Below are 20,619 nucleotides of genomic sequence, written 5' to 3' on the forward strand. Positions count from 1 at the left end.
AATAGAAAATAAACAAGTCTATAAACATAGACAATTCCTTTCCCTAAAAGAAAAATCCAACTCTTCACTGGAAAAGAACACTTAAGAGACCATTAAATTCTTGCTAGGCAGAAGTAAATCTTAAGGGACAATACTAAAGAGTCGGTCTATGAAGTCATTGTAAGGACGATACTGCTCTCTAGGCCCATTTCTGAAGATGAAAATGGAATTAGGATCTTGACTTAAAAGCTCAAAGAGATTTATCCTAAATATATTCCAAGTATGTGATTATATCGTGTAGACACAGTACAACAATAAAACGATTGGGTCCATTCTCCTTAAATAGAGTCAGCTGTAATCTGAGTGTGAGGAGAGGAGAAAGAAACTCCAGCTTCAAGAAAAGACCACGGGTTGAGGGAACCAAATGGACTGGAAGAAAAAAAGACAGACATGAAACACTCAGGAGCACTGGAGAACATAACTATAAACACAACTATAGCCTTGTCTTTCAAGCGATAAGAGGAAAACAGCCAGGCCTTCCCTTCAAAGAGTCTCTTTCTCTGAGATTCCCATTTCTGAGTGTTTTTGGAAATCACCTTCACCCAAAAGTGGACGATTCACATCCCAATTGGTAGAAGTCGAAATGAGGAAATATATAGCTGCTGAAATGGGAAACTTGATCCTGTCATTTTGCACAAGGTATAAGCACTTACCAATTGGTAAGAAGCTATGTGTGTATATGTAAGTGTGTATGTGTATACGTATGTACAAACAGAAGAAAGAAGCAGCATTCATACTGACAGATTCTCATGGTCCTAATAGGAAAGAAGCATTACCACATTCCTTTTTCCTATATTCCTAATTGTTAAAGACAAACAACTGATGCTTTAGGAAGGACCCTGGTTACTGATTCCAATGGAAATACATAAATATTGAACGAGCCAGTCCAAGAGTACAAAAAACAAAATCACCAGTATGAAGTCAACCACATGACAAATTCTTAGTGGCCCTAATGAGAGAAGGAAGAAAAGCTGAGGCCAGGGGACATGTGACTCAGGAATTAAGTAAATAAAATAAATACATTAATAAAATAAAAAAGTATAACACACACACAAGTACATGCATTTACATCTACACATAAATGGATCCTATGGATTTTTAGTAAATGATCCTTGGGAAGACCTCACTGGTAAGATGGAAATCTGAGCATTTTATAAAATAATTTTGGGAACACTAGAGATTTTTCAGGAGTACCTATATAAATTTCATCAAAATAGGTAACTCTTTCTCATTATATAATTCTTCTTTGAATGCTTTTCTTTAAATGTGATTTTTTTGATATATATTCACATACCATACAATCGAATGCTTTTATACATGTGTTATAGAGTTTTGAAGAACTTCTAATTGTTTCAAGATATAACTCACAATACAGCTTTACATTTAAAGATTTAATTCAAAGTGGTGTTGTCCCAAAGTCTGATCTAATACAGTTGACCTGGGGAAAATGTTATGTCAGAAGATTTTGTTGAGGAAGAAGGTAATCAGAAAGATACAAAAATATTGACTACAATGTTGGATTGCATAAGGTGAAATGTTGGGCTTGGAATGGGGAAAGAAGTATTTCTGAGGTAAAAAGACAAAAGTGAAAAGTTGGTTTTGGAGCAGCAGGGGAAAGCAACTTCAGTATTAAAATGAAAAGGAACCAGACATGCCTAGATGGATTTGGTTGCTGACAAACTTCCTTAGAATCCCTTAGAGGATCTGAATAAATTCACAGAAAAATTTTATTCACAATGGAAGAGAAAGGATGTAGATACTAAATGAATCATACTGGCAAATGAGTGAAGTATCAAATTACCTGAGGAGGTAGGGTCTTCGGAGAAATCTGGCAACTCTTCAGGGGGATCCCCGTAAAATGAGTTGAATTTGTGACTTGACACAGCTGCTAGTACTGCACCCTAATGCAAAGAGATGAGAAAAATATATTCTTAAAGCAAATCCATAACTATGAAAAAGTTAATTAACAAATGGTTATTTACCTTAAGGATTATTTAGAAAGTCAAATATAGGTAAGAACTGGTAACTAGAAGAGAGGGGGCGGTTAAATAACTCTGAATTCCTTTAAATAAATCATGTATGCATATGCCAGAATAACACTGTTGAGAATACAAAAGTACACGAAACCACTTACATATTGAACTCAAACATGTACCATACAATGGGATATTCTGCAGTCATTATAAAACGATGCTGCAGAAGGATGTTTAATGAAATGGAAAGATGCTGGTAATGAATTACATGAAAAAAGATTTTTAAAACAATTTATGGTATGATCTCATTTTTGAAAAAAAAAAAGTTAATATAGTTGTAAAAGACTGAACATACACCAAAATGTCAACGATGCTAATTATCTGAGTGGTAGGATTATGAATTATTTTTTTCTTTTCTTTCTGTTTTTAACAATGACTATGTGTTACTTTTGTACAGTAATTCTCAATCAGGCCACACATGAGAATCAATTCTATGTGACTTTCTTAAACCACACATAGAGGCTCCCCTGATGTCTTGTTGAGACTCACTGACATCGAGCATGTGGCATCCCTTTGGACCGTTGAGGTGGAAAAAGGTTGGTAATTATTGTTTAGTAACAGGAAGAATAATATAGATTATTTTTTAAAGGGTTCAATTCTGCAAGTGCCAGGTGTAGGTCATGATATCCGAGTTTGTTCCCTGGCTCTGCTACTTTCCAGCTACATGACCTTGTTTGAGCAAATCATTTAACCTCACTAGTTTTTCTTATCTGTAAAGCGTGGATATGAAAACCAATATAAGTTATTTACATAACTTACTTACAGGATCGTCAAAAGTGATAATGCATATGAAAGTGCTTTGCCAACTGTAAAGCATTTTGTAAATGGAAATCATTACTAACCCTACTAAATAGACAGCTAGAACATGAGCACAGCCTTTTGTTGGTCTAGGTAGAACTGCTCATTTAGTTTAAGTATCTAATCATCTAAGTAGTTTCATTCTAAAGTAGTCTAAGTCTAAATTTTAACTATCAAAATTCTTGAATTTTTCTGCAAAGAAAGACAAATCTTTTCACATATTGCAGTTATCTGTGAATAAATATATGAAAACATTAAAAAAATACATTACCACAAGGTTCACCCTTTTGGGGTCATGTTAGAGTTTCTATAAGTATAAATTAGAAAAGTGATAGACTGTAGAAAGTAAAGAGCAAAACAACAACAACAACAACAAAAACAGAGAAATGATCCATTTTGGGCAACCTCTTAAATTTCTGAAAATCCAGGGTTAATGCATGAAAAGTTCTCATGAAGAATTACATGTTGAAAAAAACAGCAGTGAATGTTGAGTTCTTTCTGTAACAGAAGCTTATTTTACTTTACATATTATGTGTTCCCTAAAAGTTGGGTGGGAATGGAATTTTCAGAAATAAAATCATATGTTTCCCACACACTGAAACTAGAATTTTATAGATGCTTTATTTTTATTCCAAATGATGTTCAACTGTGTTTCTTAATATATTAGTTTTGTTTCAAGGCATGTTCTAGCTACTACTATAGCCAAAGTTCTATAAATAAATACTTATACTACTATGAAAGCACTATTTATAAGAGCCCTACAGAGGTAAATTCTTTTGAAACAACAGTAGCAAGTTCCTAATTTATCTAAAACTGTTTTATGGCTAGCACTTTTGTTTATTTAGTTTTCTAAAATCAGTCACTGCATGTGGCTAGAATATTCAATTCAAAGTCATTGCCATAATGCAAAAGACTAAAATGGCTCCCAAATAGTTCAAGAATTCACAGAATTTTATGAGAGGTTGAGAGTCAACCTTAGAGATAATTTATTCTAAGAAACTCATTTTGCAGATGAGGAAACTGAGGTCCACAGAGGACTTGGACCTTGGTAAGGTCACTGCCAGATTAGAGGCAGAATCACGGGATAGACAGAAATCCAGCTTCTCTGACTACTCATCCCAGTTCAAGGATTCCTACTACACCAGGGGTCAATAAACTTGCTCTGTAAAAGGACAGGCAAATATTTTAGGCTTTGAAGGCCATATGTTCTCTGTCACAACTACTCAACTCCATCACTGTAACATGAAAACAGCTACAGACAATAATATGTAAATAAATACACTTGGCTGTGTTCTAATAAAACTTTCTACAGGTGGAGGGCGGGATTTGGCCCCTAGGCATAGTCTGCCAACCCCTTGCTACACCATAGCTACCGAAGATACTGTGGGTATAAGAACAATATAATATCAGGCCTTCTACAAGTAGTTCATCACATTCTAGTTTATTAAATCTTTGGTAAAGATGTTTTCTAACTACTTTAATTTAGAAGGTATACTTTAATATATTTTAGAGTGAAACATAACAATCTTAAGTGAGTTAAGAAGACTACAATCTGTTAAGACAATTAATATTAAAGTTGTAATTTTCTACTATGCAAATTAACCTAGAAAGGAGAAGGCAGATTCTAAATTCAGAGAAAAGATTAAAAGTAATTCTTAATTTAATCAAATTATATTTTTACTTGAAATGTCAATAGGTCAAACACCAAAATGGAATGTTCCCAGCTAGATGATTCTGTGCTGCATTTAAGGAAGTAGAAAACAAGAAAATGGCTAGCTCAGACTTCTGCTAAGTTAAAGTAGTGAATGCATGTAAGGAGGCAACAAAGTTTTTAAGTAAGGAGGACAAGAATTGAACACAAATGTATTGCTGATTTGAAGGCAACAGCAAAACACCCAATGCTTCCCCTTTTTTTTTGCTCCCTAACTGAGCTCAGAAACAAGCAGCATGAAGTCTGATACCCACAAGGGTAGGGAGGTACATTTTAAAAAGTCAAAATATAAAATATACAAGTATAAGATGTATAGAAATTGGCTTTGCACCCAAATGGCAAGGTAACATATAGGAATGCCATCAGTTAGGATGCAAGATACTAAGGGGGGAAAGCCCATCACCAGGACATATAAATACAAGTGTGACATAAGTATTTCAGAGAATATTATCCTATTAGGATTCAGAACACTGAACTCAAAGTCCTAAAAAGGGTGGAGAACTTGGAGAGGGTTAAGAGGCTGTTATGACCAAAAAGCATTTCAAGTAAGAATTTTAAAGAATTTGTGTTGATTATACTTAAGAATTAGGTGCTTGATGATAATTAGATGAAATTGTTGATTAAATCAGAACTTCTGATCTCTCACCAATAGTCATACCCAAAGTTATCATTCAGTTTAGTTAGCAGAGCCTGTACATATATGATACTCAAACATAAATTAAACACAGGTCTAAAGCCTAGAATTCCATAACAGTAAGTCAGGATACATGACTTAAGGAGTCTATTTTAGCTTTTCTGAAGAAAACTAAAATTACAACTTGTACTAGATGTGGCTATATTTGAGAGCAACTGCATGGACTGGATATCTTAGGAGTCTTTTGGGTCTGTGTAAAAGTATTTTATAAAGATGGCTTTTTTAACATACGCAATGACTTTCAGAAGCTGTATTGCCTAAATTAGGAAGTAATAAAGTCTCTATTTCAGAACCACATATTAACAGAATTGCTTTGTAAAACCAAAATAGGAAGATCAAAATCACTTCAATTATTATTTATGGAACTGTTCACAACAGAATAATAGTTTTCAGTTTTTAGAATCAAAGGCACATTTTAGATTCAAGATTTAATGTTCTGATTAGCTGGTGACCACAATAAACAATTACTGCCCTAATTTGCTGCCTCTGTAAAAACCCTTACTACAGAAAGGACTGTAGGTAAATGCAGGCTTCATTAAAGCACAAGAGTCTTTGATAAATTCTTGTTAGCTCTTGTTAAATTAATAGAAAGAGGAAGATTGCCCCAAAGCAGATATTAGAACTTCTTGATTGGCTTAGGTATAAGCATTACTCTTGGGGTACCATGTCCCTATGTTGTAGTGCTGTACAATAGAACTCTCTGCAATGACAGAGATGTTCTATAACTGAGCTAAGCAATACAGTAACCATTAGCCACATGTGGTACTGAGCATATGAAATGTGGCTAGTAGAACTGATAAATCAAATTTTTAATTTCATTTAATCAAATACTTTAATTTTAATTAATTAATTAAAATTAAAGTAGCCACAAGTGGCTGGTGGTTACTGCACTGGACAGTGCAGCTCTATAAAGTACTGGAAGACAGCATTCCTAGACAGACTTTTTCTAGTTCTGCAAGGTTCAGGAACTCAAAAAGATCAATCAGTTAGTAAGAGAAGCACGCAGGGTATACTTTTGCGAATTTGCAAAATCAATAAAGGAAAATTATAGAAAGTTATCCAAAATCTCTCTTGCTTTCTGTATATACAAGGAATAAATGGTTTTTATCCTCTTAGTTGAATCAGATGGCTAATGGACTCAAAATACCATTTCCTGAACTGACTGCAATAAACTTAACCAAATACAGAATATTGTTTCTGTTTATATAGTGTTTCTTCAACAATATATTTCACTATAGAGAAGTTTGGTTTCTAGAGGTAGAAATAAAGCAAAGAGGATGACTTCCAGAACAGATTCTCTCCTGAGCCTCCTCCCTAGATAAGACAAGCTCAGACATCTACAGACATCTTCCCACCCCACCCCCAACCCCTGCTTACTAACTCCTTCACATACAGCGCCAGAGTTAGTGCACAGGTGTGCCTCCTTAAGAGGCCCATACCCATACAGCACAGATTTTCCACACAACCTGGACTGCAGAGTCTGTTCCATGCATCCTAATATTCAATTTGGGAAAATATGATTCAATATCTAGTTCCATGCTCATGCCTATGTAGTTTATTAAAGGAAGTACTGCTTCTAGAGGATGTATTTTTAATTGAAGTATTAAACTTCTAGAACTTAGTATGAAAAACAGGGGAAAAACGTCATATGAAATGTCTGGTAACCAAAATGGAGAAAAGAAATTTTCTATCATCATTCGCAGAGAAAAGATAAAATAATGGAAGAAAGGAAAATAAAAAGAAGTGTGTGACAGTAATTCAGATCACATGCAGAGTTCTATAAACTTTGTTAGCTTGAAAAATAGTCTGAAAAGGATGTTAATGCTTTCAATTTAGCCAAATAATTTTCTCATTAGAGATGTGTCATCTTCTACAACCTGTTGCAAAGGTTAAATGTCAAATGAAAGTAAAAATTTGGAAAGGAACAATTTCTGATGTGAGTATTGATGCTAGTACAAACGATAATGAGTAAGTCTTGGTATTTCAGCAGAGGTGGTCAGGTAAGTAAAATGAGTAATGTTTTATATTCTGGTATTAAAACGTCTCCCACAAAACAAAACAAAACAAAACAAAACAAAACAAGTCCCCCAAGACTATTTCAAAATGAGAAAAGGTTCTACTGCCCAAATAAGAAATTCATTACCAAAACATAAAACAATTTATCCAAACAGGTGCAATCCTTCTGGAGAGCAAGGTATTAATAGAGATCAAAAGCTTTAAATATATAAACACATTGATGACAAAAATTCCAGTAGCAGAGAACTTACTCTAAGAATCTAATCAGAAGTGTACAAAGATTTATCAATGAAAATGGCCAATGCAATTGGCCAATGCAGTGGAAAACTGGAAGCAATCTCCATATCCAACAGCTGTTTAATTAAATGATATGTACATATGATACAATACTGTGGAGCCATTAAAGTTTGTGCTGCAGTATAATGAATCACCATAATGTGGACTTATCAGAATCACCCATGAGGCTCTTTCAAATTACACATGTCTCTCCAACTTCCCATGCATGGGTGGGGTGGGAGGCTGGTTCCCTGGCTGGGGAGTCACTGGTGCAGTGAGCCACTGTTACTGACAGGAATGTGTCATATCCCCCTAGTGTGCTGGAGTGGAAACCAGTATTTAAGAAGAATATGTTATCACATGGTATAAAAAATAGTGGGATACCAAATGTTATGCACAGTGTGAGCCAAATTTACTTTTAAAACTATGTGTTACACATTCATACAGAAGACTATGGATCTGTATCAAAAAGGTAACAATGGTTCTCTCAAGGGGGCATGATTGCAGGAGATTTTTATGTACCTCCTGCTTTTCTGTAACTGAGAAGGCAGGATTTAAAAAATGATTATGATTACTGAATCATGATACACACACACACACACACACACACACACATAATATACAGTATATTAGAATAGCCAGAGGGAAATACCTGAAATTACTAAACTGTAATCCAGCTGTCTTGATGATTGATAACGACTGTATAACTATATAGCCTTTATCTTGTGATCGTAAAAACCCTGTGACTGACCCTCCCTTATACCTCCTTATCCCGTTTTTCAACTTTAGAGTCTTATGATCACTAAAGACAGCCCCTAATGTTTATTAATGAAAGGCCTTGAGTCAGCCCAGAACTACCCCACTCCAATTGCAAATCATCTCTAACCTTGTCATCTTGAGCCACTGTGCTCATTATCTTAAGACCTGCCCATCTTTTAATACTATAAAACTATTGGAGTTACTGAAGTTTGGGGAGACAGATTTTTAGGCTGATAGGCTGCTTTGCACCTAGCAATACACTCTTTCTCTTATTGAAACCCTGGTGTCTCAGGAATTGGTCATTTGAGCGCATCGGGCAGAGAACCCACTGTTTTCAATCGGTATCAATTTGGTGATCCAAGAAGGGACCAAAGGTCCTAAGAAGCAAGGAGTCCAACTGCTCAAAATTCTGGAAACCCAGTGGGACAGGTAAAAGCATAATCAAGCCCTTTGAGGTCACTAGGCTCTTTTAGTTTAGAGGCTCGGCAACCGGGTTTTTCTCTGTTCTAACAGTACTCCACACCCTCGGCGCCTTAAAAAGCTTCAAAGAGAGAAACCATTCCAAGTCTGGACATCAGACTGGGTGAGTGGGTCAACAAGGTAAAAGTGGGTCGGGAAGTCAGTATGGCAGTTGAGTCCCCTGGACCTGGCTTTGAGATCTGGGTCCTGCTTCCAGAACGATCCCCCTTTGCTCTGACCTCTAAACCTTTCTGTTGACCCCTAGAAAATAAGTTATCCAATAATTAATTGGTATTTAATGAAATTAAGTAAGTGTATGATGTCTGTTTAACTGTCAATTGGTGTTTTACTTAGGTATATTAAGTGTTTTAATGTCTGTTTAATTGTTAATTGGTGTGTTTGGTCTAGTTATTAATTGGTGTGTTATCTAAATATATAGTAAGTGTTAAGTGTGTTTGTTAGTTGGTGTGTTTCTGCATTTGTATTATTCAAGTGTTCCTAATTAATGATTGCGGAAATTCTTTAAAATAGGAAATTCTCATTCTAATAGCATTCCTGAATATAGGCCTTTGTGCTATATTTTGAGAAATTGGAAAGATTTTAGTGATGAGCCTATGAAAACAACAACAACAACAAAAAAGTTTATTTCTGTAACACAGTTGGGCCTCAATATGATTTAGAATCAGGAGAGAAATGGCCTGAAAATGGTTCTATAGAAAAGGACATTGTGTTACAATTAGAGTTGTTCTGCAAAAGAGAGCAGAAATGGGATGAGATGATGCATATTCAATCCTTTATTTGTCCCTTTCAAAAGTATATTTCTGCGTTTCTGGTTTTTTTGTGTGTGTGCATGTGTGGCTAACTTTCTATTTGTGTCTGTCTGCTTGTTCAATGTATATTTTCATACTGCCGGATTGTAATAGCGAATTAACAAAAACTTTTTAAAGGGCTCTATTCGAATTGCTTAAAGATAAATAAGTATTAAACACACACACACACACACACACACACACACACGTATGTATGTATTCTTGGAGTCCCAGAGAAAAAGAAAAAAAATCTAGGCACAAGGGTTCAAAGCCTTAGTTTTTGTAATTACTGTAAAGGAATTGCCCTCTGAAATTTCCCAAAGGCAAAGACTTTCCGGCAAACACTTTCTCTATTATCCAGGTCACAGCTTTGAATGAAATAGATCTAATAATTGAAAACAACTAAAAGAAGGGCCTAGGAACTCTCATCAACATTAAGGCCACCTTAGGGGTCTTAAATCCCACGGCCCTCATTTAAAACCTTTAAAACCAAGTTCACCAGACCAGGCCTCATTCTTTCTGTCTCACCTATCCCTACCCTCAGGGCCTAACCAGCTAAGGCAGCTATGGGGGAAGGGTTGGGTGCAGAAAGATGGGGGAGGGTGGGCTTCATTTAGAATTCTTTCTACGGAGCCTAGAGATTAGAAATGGAAGGCACAGAAGACATGCTGCAGCATAGGCCATGTTTTGCTCTGAAGGAATTCCCAATTAAAAATTTTTTTCTTCAGTAATACCTTTGCAATGGTAATGGTAGTAAGCAAATCATTATTAAAATATAAAAAGCCGGGAGGGCAGGGCAAGATGGCAGCCTGGTGAGCTGTATGTTTTAGTTACTCCTCCAGGAAAGTAGGTAGAAAGCCAGGAACTGCGTGGACTGGACACCACAGAGCAATCTGACTTTGGGCATACTTCATACAACACTCATGAACACGTGGAACTGCTGAGATCAGCGAAATCTGTAAGTTTTTGCGGCCAGGGGACCCGCGCCCCTCCCTGCCAGGCTCAGTCCCGTGGGAGGAGGGGCTGTCAGCTCCGGGAAGGAGAAGGGAGAACTGCAGTGGCAGCCCTTATCGGAAACTCATTCTACTGATCCAAACCCTAACCATAGATAGACTGAGACCAGACACCAGAGAATCTGAGAGCAGCCAGCCCAGCAGAGAGGAGACAGGCATAGAAAAAAAAACAGCAAGAAAAACTCCAAAATAAAAGTGGAGGATTTTTGGAGTTCTGGTGAACATAGAAAGGGGAAGGGCAGAGCTCAGGCCCTGAGGCTCATATGCAAATCCCGAAGAAAAGCTGATCTCTCTGCCCTGTGGACCTTTCCTTAATGGCCCTGGTTGCTTTGTCTCTTAGCATTTCAATAACCCATTAGATCTGTGAGGAGGGCCCCTTTTTTTTTTTTTAATCCTTTTTTCTTTTTCTAAAACAATTACTCTAAGAAGCCCAATACAGAAAGCTTCAAAGACTTGCAATTTGGGCAGGTCAAGACAAGAGCAGAACTAAGAGAGCTCTGAGACAAAAGGCAATAATCCAGTGGCTGAGAAAATTCACTAAACACCACAACTTCCCAAGAAAAGGGGGGTGTCCGCTCACAGCCATCATCCTGGTGGACAGGAAACACTCCTGCCCATCGCCAGCCCCATAGCCCAGAGCTGCCCAAGACAACCCAGTGTGACGGAAGTGCTTCAAATAACAGGCACACACCACAAAACTGGGCGTGGACATTAGCCTTCCCTGCAACCTCAGCTGATTGTCCCAGAGTTGGGAAGGTGGAGCAGTGTGAATTAACAAAGCCCCATTCAGCCATCATTTCAGCAGACTGGGAGCCTCCCTACACAGCCCAGCAGCCCAGAACCGCCCTGGGGGGACGGCACTCACCTGTGACATAGCACAGTCATCCCTCAACAGAGGACCAGGGGGTGCACGGCCTGGAAGAGGGACCCACTTGCAAGTCTCAGGAGCCACACGCCAATACCAAGAACTTGTGGGTCAGTGGCAGAGACAAACTGTGGCAGGACTGAACTGAAGAATTAGACTATTGCAGCAGCTTTAAAACTCCAGGATTACCAGGGAGATTTGATTGTTAGAGCCACCCCCCCTCCCTGACTGCCCAGAAACACGCCCCATATACAGGGCGGGCAACACCAACTACACACGCAAGCTTGGTACACCAATTGGACCCCACAAGACTCACTCCCCCATTCACCACAAAGGCAAAGCAGGGGAGAACTGGCTTGTGGAGAACAGGTGGCTCCTGGACGCCACCTGCTGGTTAGTTAGAGAAAGTGTACTCCACGAAGCTGTAGATCTGATAAATTAGAGATAAGGACTTCAATTGGTCTACAAATCCTAAAAGATCCCTATCAAGTTCAGCAAATGCCAAGAGGCCAAAAACAACAGAAAATTATAAAGCATATGAAAAAACCAGATGATATGGATAACCCAAGCCCAAGCACCCAAATCAAAAGACCAGAAGAGACACAGCACCTAGAGCAGCTACTCAAAGAACTAAAGATGAACAATGAGACCATAGTACGGGATACAAAGGATATCAAGAAGACCCTAGAAGAGCATAAAGAAGACATTGTAAGACTAAATAAAAAAATAGATGATCTTATGGAAATTAAAGAAACTGTTGACCAAATTAAAAAGATTCTGGACACTCATAGTACAAGACTAGAGGAAGTTGAACAACGAATCGGTGACCTGGAAGATGACAGAATGGAAAATGAAAGCATAAAAGAAAGAATGGGGAAAAAAATTGAAAAAATCGAAATGGACCTCAGGATATGATAGATAATATAAAACGTCCAAATATAAGACTCATTGGTGTTCCAGAAGGGGAAGAAAAGAGTAAAGGTCTAGGAAGAGTATTCAAAGAAATTGTTGGGGAAAACTTCCCAAATCTTCTAAACAACATAAATACACAAATCATAAATGCTCAGTGAACTCCAAACAGAATAAATCCAAATAAACCCACTCCGAGACAAATTCTGATCACACTGTCAAACACAGAAGAGAAGGAGCAAGTTCTGAAAGCAGCAAGAGAAAAGCAATTCACCACATACAAAGGAAACAGCATAAGACTAAGTAGTGACTACTCAGCAGCCACCATGGAGGCGAGAAGGCAGTGGCACGATATATTTAAAATTCTGAGTGAGAAAAATTTCCAACCAAGAATACTTTATCCAGCAAAGCTCTCCTTCAAATTTGAGGGAGAGCTTAAATTTTTCACAGACAAACAAATGCTGAGAGAATTTGCTAACAAGAGACCTGCCCTACTGGAGATACTCAAGGGAGCCCTACAGACAGAGAAACAAAGAAAGGACAGAGAGACTTGGAGAAAGGTTCAGTACTAAAGAGATTCGGTATGGGTACAATAAAGGATATTAATAGAGAGAGGGGAAAAATATATATGACAAACATAAACCAAAGGATAAGATGGCTGATTCAAGAAATGCCTTCACGGTTATAACGTTGAATGTAAATGGATTAAACTCCCCAATTAAAAGATATAGATTCGCAGAATGGATCAAAAAAAATGAACCATCAATATGTTGCATACAAGAGACTCATCTTAGACACAGGGACACAAAGAAACTGAAAGTGAAAGGATGGAAAAAAATATATTATGCAAGCTACAGCCAAAAGAAAGCAGGTGTAGCAATATTAATCTCAGATAAAATAGACTTTAAATGCAGGGATGTTTTGAGAGACAAAGAAGGCCACTACATACTAATAAAAGGGGCAATTCAACAAGAAGAAATAACAATCATAAATGTCTATGCACCCAACCAAGGTGCCACAAAATACATGAGAGAAACACTGGCAAAACTAAAGGAAGCAATTGATGTTTCCACAATAATTGTGGGAGACTTCAACACATCACTCTCTCCTATAGATAGATCAACCAGACAGAAGACCAATAAAGAAATTGAAAACCTAAACAATCTGATAAATGAATTAGATTTAACAGACATATACAGGACATTACATCCCAAATCACCAGGATACACATACTTTTCTAGTGCTCACGGAACTTTCTCCAGAATAGATCATATGCTGGGACATAAAACAAGCCTCAATAAATTTAAAAAGATTGAAATTATTCAAAGCACATTCTCTGACCACAATGGAATACAATTAGAAGTCAATAACCATCAGAGACTTAGAAAATTCACAAATACCTGGAGGTTAAACAACACACTCCTAAACAATCAGTGGGTTAAAGAAGAAATAGCAAGAGAAATTGCTAAATATATAGAGACGAATGAAAATGAGAACACAACATACCAAAACCTATGGGATGCAGCAAAAGCAGTGCTGAGGGGGAAATTTATAGCACTAAACGCATATATTAAAAAGGAAGAAAGAGCCAAAATCAAAGAACTAATGGATCAACTGAAGAAGCTAGAAAATGAACAGCAAACCAATCCTAAACCAAGTAGAAGAAAAGAAATAAGGATTAAAGCAGAAATAAATGATATAGAGAACAAAAAAACAATAGAGAGGATAAATATCACCAAAAGTTGGTTCTTTGAGAAGATCAACAAGATTGACAAGCCCCTAGCTAGACTGACAAAATCAAAAAGAGAGAAGACCCATATAAACAAAATAATGAATGAAAAAGGTGACATAACTGCAGATCCTGAAGAAATTAAAAAAATTATAAGAGGATACTATGAACAACTGTATGGCAACAAACTGGATAATGTAGAGGAAATGGACAATTTCCTGGAAACATATGAACAGCCTAGACTGACCAGAGAAGAAATAGAAGACCTCAATCAACCCATCACAAGCAAAGAGATCCAATCAGTCATCAAAAATCTTCCCACAAATAAATGCCCAGGGCCAGATGGCTTCACAGGGGAATTCTACCAAACTTTCCAGAAAGAACTGACACCAATCTTACTCAAACTCTTTCAAAACATTGAAGAAAATGGAACCCTACCTAACTCATTTTATGAAGCTAACATGAATCTAATACCAAAACCAGGCAAAGATGCTACAAAAAAAGGAAAACTACCGGCCAATCTCCCTAATGAATATAGATGCAAAAATCCTCAACAAAATACTTGCAAATCGAATGCAAAGACACATTAAAAAATCATACACCATGACCAAGTGGGGTTCATTCCAGGCCTGCAAGGATGGTTCAACATAAGAAAATCAATCAATGTATTACAACACATTAAAAATTCGAAAGGGAAAAATCAAATGATCATCTCAATAGATGCTGAAAAAGCATTTGACAAAATCCAACATCCGTTTTTGATAAAAACACTTCAAAAGGTAGGAATTGAAGGAAACTTCCTCAATATGATAAAGAGCGTATATGAAAAACCCACAGCCAGCATAGTACTCAATGGTGAGAGACTGAAAGCCTTCCCTCTAAGATCAGGAACAAGACAAGGATGCCCGCTGTCACCACTGTTATTCAACATTGTGCTGGAAGTGCTAGCCAGGGCAATCCGGCAAGACAAAGTAATAAAAGGCATCCAAATTGGAAAAGAAGAAGTAAAACTGTCATTGTTTGCAGATGATATGATCTTATATCTGGAAAACCCTGAGAAATCGACGATACAGCTACTAGAGCTAATAAACAAATTTAGCAAAGTAAAATATAAAAAGCCTTGGGATAGGAGTAATTGAAGAAGATCTAATTGCTGAATTTCAGTAAGTAAAAGAAATGTCCTTGAGAGCTATGGAAAAGTTTTCCTGAATTTTTGCTTGGGACAAATTAAACAATTGTAGTTTATTTTCCAGAGCTTGATAGTCAATATGCTTTTAAGGTTGTTCATAATTTTAGGATATTATGAAAACAAAGAGAATTTTTTAAACCTCCAATAGAAGGAATAAAAGAACAAATACAGCTGCAAAAAATGCAGTGACAAAATCTAGCCCTATTCCTGTTTTTATGACTTTTTGAATGAAACCATTACAATTTTGTTCTACTTAAATATGTTCTCCCTAACTTTATACAAGTTTACCAATAAAATAAGCTAGTATTATATCTATTACATCTTTATTATGGTAAAAATGTAAGTTGTATTTAATGTAATTAAGTTATTTTTAACAAACTTTATTTAAAAATAATTACGTTTTATAAGATGTTTATAGGCAGTATCAAAGATCTTTTTGGTAACAAAGTATGCAGGTATGTAAAATATACAAGATGGCTTTATTAAAGAAAAGTATGTAGTTTTATCCTTGAGAATGTGTAGGACAAAGCCTGAGTGAATATGGAAAGTTGAAGAAGGTTTATGAAAGTGAATTTTGTTTACTGTAGTCAATGCTGACTAAAATTTGATAAGCTTGTCTAAGGGAGTATAGTTTGTCCTAAAGTAAAATGTCTAGTTTTGATAAGTAAGACAAGACCTGAAGGGATATGGAAAGTTGTAGAAGGTTTGTGAAAGTGAATTTTGTCTGTCATAGTCAATGCTGACCAAAAATTTGATAGGTCTGTTTATAATATTTTTTAAGCAGCTTTTGTGTCATACAAAACTGGAGTTTAGTTTTCTCTCTGTTAAAATAATGCGGATTGTTTTAGTCTGCTCTAATGTAGGTTATAAAAAGTTTTTCTTAACCATCTGAGTACTCTGTATAGGAGACAAAGATTTTAGATCATATCAGAATAATATCTTTGTTGATGTTTATGTTGACCTTATCATCCTTTATTTCAGAAGACAAGTCTTCTCACTTTTAAAGGAAAACTGTTGCAAAGGATTTGTTCTTTCACCTTGTAAAATTGAGGTGCTAAAATAGTTTAACCTATTACATAGAAGTGTTTGGAAAGAATTACAATAATTAAAAGGGATTTTCTATCCTTCTGTTAGCTAAATTTGTATGAGTGAAACATTATTCATATTTTTAGAGATTGTATAAAATTACCAAAGATTTGACAATGTTCTCACTGTCCATGTTATATTCTGATACTGATCTGCATGATGTTAGAACAACAGTATGATATTGTAAAAACTGTCTATAGATCATGGAAACAACCAAATTTACTTGCTTTAATGCTTCTCTCAAAAGTATATGTGGTCAACAAAAAGGGACTTTAAAGGAGAAGCAAGGCAACAATATAAATTATGTTCTACCTATTAATTAACATAACCGTGGTAAATGTGTAAAGGTAAGACAGGTCAAACTTCTGCTATGGTTTGTGCTTTATGACTCCAATATAAGTCAACTGTCAAATGTTCTTATTTCTAAAAATAGCTTCATTTAGAAAATGCTAATAAGAAAATTAGGGCCTATATTGTAAGCTCTCACAGCAGTCACATTTACTCCTGAGCTTTAATTGTTTTTTCTAAATTCTGACATGCTTTGCTCTTTGTGTATAACCTGGTCGTTCCCTGGAACTTTGAGTATCTGTGTGACACCTGAGACTCACAGAGAGCTCTCCAGCTCTGCAAATCAGCATTATTCCATGCAGCAAGTGTTAAAGAAGCTGAAAAAAAGATCAGACTTCAATTAGAGATGTGAATGAAGCTGATCTGGTTAGGACTAAGGTAAAGCAGAAAATAGGGTAAAAGATGATATTGTCTGTTTTTTAAAATTTTAACTTCTGTGTGAGACCAAAGGAAGAGATATTTATTTTGTCCAAAATTTAAATTTTCTGTAGCATACTATATAATTTAACCTGTCTGGTCAGTTTATTTAAACAATCTAATTCAGCTTTATTTGACATGGAACCTAGAATAGGGAATAAAATCTTGATATTCTGTATAGGTTAATGTAATACCCTGATGCATTTCAGAGTATTTTGGGCAGAAAATGAAAAAGTATCTGCAAAATTTCCCTTGAGGGACTGGAGAAAAATGTGAAGCTATTCTCTTAAGCAATAGGGGTTCTCAATTGAATAAGCCAAGCCCTCGATCTTGAGGCTTGCCCTCATGAAACGTTTTTCTGTAATGTCAAAACTAAGCCTACTTATAATTAATGCCTAAGAGTTACTCCTAGAGAACCTCTTTTGTTGCTTGGATGTGGTCTCTCTCTAAGCCAAACTGCAAATAAATTCACTACCTTCCCCTCTAAGTGGGACATGACTTCCAGGCTGTTAAGTCTCCCTGGTAACATGGGTCATAACTCCCTGGGATGAGCCTGGCCCTGGCATCGTGGGACTGGTTGACCAAAAGGAGGAAAAGAAATAAAACAAAATAAAGTTTCAGTGGCTAAGAGATTTCAAATAAAGTCGAGAGGTCATTCTGAAGGTTACTCTTATGCAAGTTTCAGCCAGATATTGCAAACTGCCACAGTATGCCAAGCCCCAATCAATAGTGTTCCTGAAAACTCTAAAGAATACCCTGGGCTCTATCTAAGAATCTATAAAAGTTTTACTTATTAAGTTTATTTTTCAGAGATTGAAAGCCTCTGGATTGTTCCTATGCCAGATAAACCCTGAAACCCAGAGGTACCAGTCTCTCTGAGAACAACCAGTTTCATTCCTCTATCCCACAATGTTGATGCCCATTTTCAGCATGAAGAAGTTGGAATGGTCATCGCCCAGATATCTCTCAAGATTGACAGAATGATCAAATGAGACGGAGGAGTTGTAACCGAGAAGTTAGGATTTAGAAAATGATTATGACTATGGAATCATTATACCGATGTTTCTCTTTACTTTCCAGTATATTAGAATAGCCAGAGGAAAATACCTGAAATTATTGAATGGTAATCCAACTGTCTTGATCTCTGATAATGACTGTATAATTACATAGCCTTTATTTTGTAATTGCAAAAACCTTGTTACTGGTCATCACTTATACCTCCTTATCCTGTTTTTCAACTTAGAGTCTTATGATCACTAAAGACAGCCCCTTATGTTTATTAATGAAAAGCCTTGAGTCAGCCCAGAACTAACCCACCCCAATTCCAAATCATCTCTAACCTCGTCATCTTGAGCCACTGTGCTTGTTATCCTAAAACTGCCCATCTTTTAATACTATAAAACTATCAGAGTTACTGGAGTTTGAGTAGACAGATTTTTAGGCCGACAGTCATCTGATTTTCTGCTTCATACCTAGCAATGAACTCTTTCTCTCTTTGAAACGGTGTCTCAGGAATTGGTCATTTGAGCACATCAGGCAGAGAACCCACTGCTTTTGATCAGTATCATTTCTCTGATTTCCAAATTTTCTACAAAGAAGATACTACTTTTATAATTAGAAAAGAAGGTGTAAGGTTTATCCATCTATGGTATAATGAAAAATCTGGCTGGCCTTTATCTCCAGTTCCTAGGGAAGCAACCTCTGAATCTTTGGAATTTCCCTTAATAGGAGTGTCTTTTGTTATCTGTAATGGTTCCAAGAGCAGGCCTGATAGTTCATATGCTAAGGAGACCATGAGGAGGAGCCAGTCTCACTTCCAGTTTTAGGGTTGGGGCTGGCCACACCAGGAAGACCAACCAGGTCTCCGACCTCTGGGAGGTGAGGGGTGCTGAAGATTGAACTCAATCACATGGATATTGATTCTATCAATCAAGCCTATGCACCGTTCCTCATATAAATTTGGGACACTTGAAGCCATGAGGAGCTTCCACAGCTGATAAGATATATCTCTTGTCTCAGGAGGGTGATGCACCTTGAGTCCACACGGAGAGGACACAGAAGCTTGAGTTTGAGACCCTTCCAGACCTTGCCCTCTGTGTCTCTTCTTTTGGCTTCTTCTCATTTGTATCCTTTTACTATAATAAAACTATGATCGTATGTATAGTGCTTTCAGTGAGTTCTGTGAGTCATTCTAGTTAATTATTGAACCCAAGGGGGTGGGAACCCCTGAATTTGTAACCAGTTGGTCAGAAGTGCGGGCAACCAGGGCCCCCTGAGCTTGAGACTGGTGACTGAAGGAAAATCTTGTAGAGGATGGCCCTTAATCTGTGGGGTCTGGCCTAATTCCATGTGGTTAGTCAGAATTGAGTTGGCTGAGTTACTGCAGTATTTGCAGTTGGTATTATAAGTTGTAGAAACCATAGAGGTTTTTGATACCTATATACCAAATAAACTTAACCTGGCACAGGAATTTGCCAAGTGGCCTATAAAACCAAGTAGGAATATTCACTCAGCCCTCAAATCAATACATGTGTGGTACCTAGCAAACATATTCATTCATTCATTGAAAAGGTGTTTACTGAGCACCTACTAAATGCTAGGCACAGGAATAACTTACAAAACATATTCCAGTGGGGGACACAGACAATAAACAAATAAAGATGCAATATAAAGCTAGCCCTGAAAGAAAAATAATAGGGTAAGGGAATAAAGAGTGACAGGAGGTGCTATTTTCAATTGAATGATCAAGGAAGGCTCCTCCGGGGACCTGTCATCTGAGTAGTGTCTTGAATGAAGCAAGGGAGTGAGCTATGAGGCTCTTAAACTGAGCAAATAGCATGATGTACAATGGTGAGTACATTTTTGATGTGTTTAAAGAACAGCAAGGAGGCTAGCACAGAGGGTTAATTATCAAGGGGAGTAACAGGTATAATGGTTAGGGAGCTTGACCATTTAAAGAACATTGAATATTTATTTAATTAATACATAGAAACCTGGTATTGGTTATAATTCAAAGAAAAAATAAAATAAGTGAAATTTAAAAATGTTTTAAAGATATACAAGTTTATAAAAACAAGATTTCTGATTATGTGCTAAAGCAGTGGTTGTCAAACCTGAGAGTGCATCAGAATAACTGGGAGGGTTGGTTAAAACAAGTGCTCACTCTTAGAGTTTCTCATTCAGTAGGTTTGGGGTTGGGCCTAATAATTTTTTTAAACAACTTTGTTGAGATATTTTACATACATAAAATCCACCCAACTATTGGGTGCATAATTCAATGATTTTAAGTAAATTTACCAATAAGCCATTTTTATCACCCTAATAAGATCCTTTATGCTTGTTTATCCACCTTTCAGCGCCAGACAACCATTACTTTATTTTGTGGCGCTACAGATTTGCCTTTACTAGACATTTCATATAAATGAAATCATATAATATAGAGTCTTTTATGTCTGGCTTCTTTTACTTA

The 20,619-nt window shown here is 36.7% G+C and overlaps 1 protein-coding gene across 6 annotated transcripts in view; it reads right to left on the reverse strand.

The window, feature by feature from the left end:
• Positions 1–20,619, reverse strand: part of CASK (calcium/calmodulin dependent serine protein kinase) — a 524,745-nt gene that overhangs the window by 98,812 nt on the left and 405,314 nt on the right. For all 6 annotated transcript variants that reach the window (XM_037820735.1, XM_037820733.1, XM_037820731.1 and 3 more), the window contains exon 10: positions 1,841–1,940. In XM_037820735.1, coding sequence (XP_037676663.1) covers positions 1,841–1,940 — 100 coding nt within the window. The remainder of the gene's footprint in view (positions 1–1,840; positions 1,941–20,619) is intronic.

Source organism: Choloepus didactylus, chromosome X, assembly GCF_015220235.1.
Source record: "Choloepus didactylus isolate mChoDid1 chromosome X, mChoDid1.pri, whole genome shotgun sequence".
Taxonomy (NCBI): Eukaryota; Metazoa; Chordata; class Mammalia; order Pilosa; family Megalonychidae; genus Choloepus; species Choloepus didactylus.